The following is a 3,327-nucleotide window of genomic DNA, read 5'->3' as shown; positions in this document are numbered from 1 at the left end:
GATGCTATCAAAGACAACTCTGCAGGGCAGTTCTGACGAAAGGTCCTGTACAACAGGTCACAATGAGATCATTGAACTAATTGCTCAGTACTGTATAATCAAACTAACATTGTTGATCGTATCCCTTCTCCTTTAGATTTGAACTTTCTCCCACCATTGATACACTTAAATACAACTTCATAATATCGTATCTTGTCAGAGAGTTGTCGGTTTACACGCCTTTTAGCGGCATCTACTGTCCTGCAATCCCTTTTCCACCATTGAGTATAAGTAGCTTTTTCATACTGCTTCAACTTAGCTTCCAGCTCATCATAAGACTCAAATCGTTCCCCAAGCACGAAAGAAGGTACTTGGGGCCGAGCTTTAGCTTCAGAATGTTCGGCAGAAGAAACAGACTTTGAAAAGACAGCTGCCATGATTAAGCACGTGTGTAAACGGGCGTGGTTTAGGCACCACGTGATCATGCCGGTTCTATAAGACCTTGAAAATGGGAACCGGTACCGGTTCCGTAGCCACTTCCTATGGGAAATAAACAGGTAGAGTATACTAGTATCCGGATTCCTCCGCTTTCTAGGGTAAATAGCTTGATTTCCCGGGAACGGAAGTTTCCTATCCCTTTCATTTACTCTAATATCTATGGTGTGGTTCAATCAAGCCATGCTCCACCCCACACACAGTAAATGGTGGCACATGGCCCTAAGTGGTGAAGAAAGCTTTGGTTTTTCTCGACTTTTAAAAAGTTTAGCATACATTTGATAGGCTCTATTTGTTGCATACAAACTGCTATCTAGTCCCTAATGTTAAAAGACTCTGGCCGCTACCTCGGGAGAAGAGAGCCTCATCTAAACTCACAAGGTATGAAAGTTTGGGCTATCATATCTTTAAAACGACGAAGATTGAAGCAATTCCTCTCATATTAATGAAAGTTGAGGCTTTGCTTTATTGTTTTATCTGCCCTGTTGCTCTTTTGCTTTCACTACGAAAGAGCTGCAGGAGAGCCGACTACGTTTGGCGACTTTGCCAGCTTCTTTTACCACGGAAAAGACAAATCAAGGATTCCCAAGACGGAGAATAACTTTTTCTAGAGCCAGTGTTGATTATAAGACTCTCTAGGACAAGACAAGAAAGCAGTGTCAGCTCAAAAGTGGAGGTTAAAGCGAACACACAGACAGGACGACTGCTTTACCCTCGACCAACGCCTACGCGGTCTCGGGTAATGACAGACAGACAACCAAAGTACCTAGTCCTCGCCTACACAAAGCTAGGAGAGGCCAATAATCAGTGTATACAGTATTGTGTGACCACATTTGATTGAGAATGAGTATAATACGCATACAATGTAGCAATCAAATCTCCCACTAATAAATGTGACCATAATTGACAAAAGGTACCTTATGGCGGGTAGTGAAATGTGTCTTTATAGCCATAAAAATCGAACTTCCTGAGCTCCATTTATTATAAAATTACTGAACAGGATGCAAAAAGTTACTATGTAATTTTTAGAAACAATAGATTTTTAACAGAGCACTCACAGGTTGATATTTTTCATTATAATGATGAATTTTAAAATCCGCCATAAGGTACCTTTTGTCAATTATGGTCACAAATGTTTATGGAAAATTTATAACTATATATGCATAGACATACTTGGGAAACTTTTAGTAAGATCACATTGTGGTTCGTATTTTGAATGAAAATGAATCACTTCATCACTAGGCTTGAGCCTTTTTCCATTTTCAGTGATCAAAACAACATGTCCCTTTAGTTCATCTATTGCTTTCTTCTGAGAGAACTGGTTTCTTTCAATAGCATTCTCAATAAATGAGAGATACAAAATCAGCAAATGTTCACTAGTATCCTATAAAATATAATTATTTCAATTTTTGATTAAATTATAACCACCTGACCTCAGTATTTTCTTTTTTGAAATGTGGAATAATGTGCTGCTCAATGACTTCAGTAATATTAAGATTCCTTACTCCAAGACGCAACAAAAGATCATTTGCTTTAACTGCAACTAACTTCTCATCACTATCAATAAGGTCAGTGTGTACCGTACGAAGCTCATCATACACTGGACGATATGAAATGTCCACATCTAAAATAAAATAAATTTTAGTGGTATTATTTGAAAAATATTTCATAATTTAATAGTATCACTTTAAGCATACTAATTACCTTAAGTAAATAATTTTCACGTCAACAAAAATCCACAAATAACATTGTCTATACTATCTAGTGTGTTTTAATTCTATAACTATATTCATAAACAACAAACATCTATATACACGTAGGCTTGAGTTTAAACAACAAATCAATCCTTTCCAAGCATTAGCAGCCTATCTAAGAGTCTATCACAGTGGCAAAGACAGATGAAATCATATTTCCCTCCCTTCATGGCCCTGAAACCTGATGGGTTCACAAAATTCTTATCACAAAAAATTAAATAGACTTAATTTATTAAGTGAAAATTTTTTAACACACATTAGCAAGTGACTTTAAAAAATCACTCCACCACTACAGTGCTAAGACTGGCATGATTCATTCAAAAAAGTATTACCGTTATGCTAACTATTATATAGGCGGTAGCACTAGCCTATAAGTAGGATTGAGGTTGGTTTTTCAAGATGGCGGCCGTTTTAATGATTTTCAAACACTTATAACTCTTTTATCTTACGTTGTACAGCCTTATAAATGGCTTAAATGAGCTCTCCTTCACTGAGCGATTCTCCTGGTACCTTTAAAGTGGACTGTAATGTAGCGGGAGCAATTCTGGAGAATAGGCCCAAATTCAAATTTCTGCAAAATTCTTCAGACTTTTTCTTCTTTCATCTTCTTCTATGCACCCGTTAATCTTTTAAGCCAGAGAAGCGCTCGAGTTGGCTTTGACATCATTCCTCTAGGCTTGGGTCAAGGACCACAAAGGTAGTTTCAAAAAGAAGCGAGGACAGAGAAGAAATGGCAGACAAAATCCAGCTGCAGACACCGCGTGGGTTTGTGGTTTGACGCCATTTTAATTTATGCGCACGTGATCAACATGAATATAATTAACCTAACCACAGAATCATAACAGAATGTAATTTATTAATTTTAAGAAAAAGAATGGAAACAAGTAAATAAAAAACATTAAAAATGGAAAAGTAGTAGGATTGAATTGGAAAAAAGTAAAGAAACATGAGGGTACTTGCAAACTGGTGTGGAAAAAATCCTACACCACTGCATGAAGAATATAGTCCAAAGCATTGCAATTATTCCACACAGACTGGCTGCTATGATAACACTTTGAAGACTTTATCTTCATGCAGTGGTGTAGGATTTTTTACCACA

At 37.1% G+C, this 3,327-nt stretch overlaps 1 protein-coding gene across 1 annotated transcript in view; it reads right to left on the bottom strand.

Moving 5' to 3' along the window:
* LOC109580326 (uncharacterized) overlaps positions 1-3,327 on the bottom strand; it is a 19,627-nt gene that overhangs the window by 7,154 nt on the left and 9,146 nt on the right. The window contains exons 13-14 of the mRNA XM_019993360.1: positions 1,908-2,098; positions 1,648-1,858 (exon numbers count right to left, since the gene is read on the bottom strand). Coding sequence (XP_019848919.1) covers positions 1,648-1,858; positions 1,908-2,098 — 402 coding nt within the window. The remainder of the gene's footprint in view (positions 1-1,647; positions 1,859-1,907; positions 2,099-3,327) is intronic.

The sequence above is a fragment of the Amphimedon queenslandica genome, unplaced genomic scaffold, assembly GCF_000090795.2.
Source record: "Amphimedon queenslandica unplaced genomic scaffold, v1.1 AMPQUscaffold_13496, whole genome shotgun sequence".
Lineage (NCBI taxonomy): Eukaryota > Metazoa > Porifera > Demospongiae > Haplosclerida > Niphatidae > Amphimedon > Amphimedon queenslandica.
Note: the sequence above shows the minus strand (reverse complement) of the source record. Positions and strands in the feature narration are given on the sequence as shown.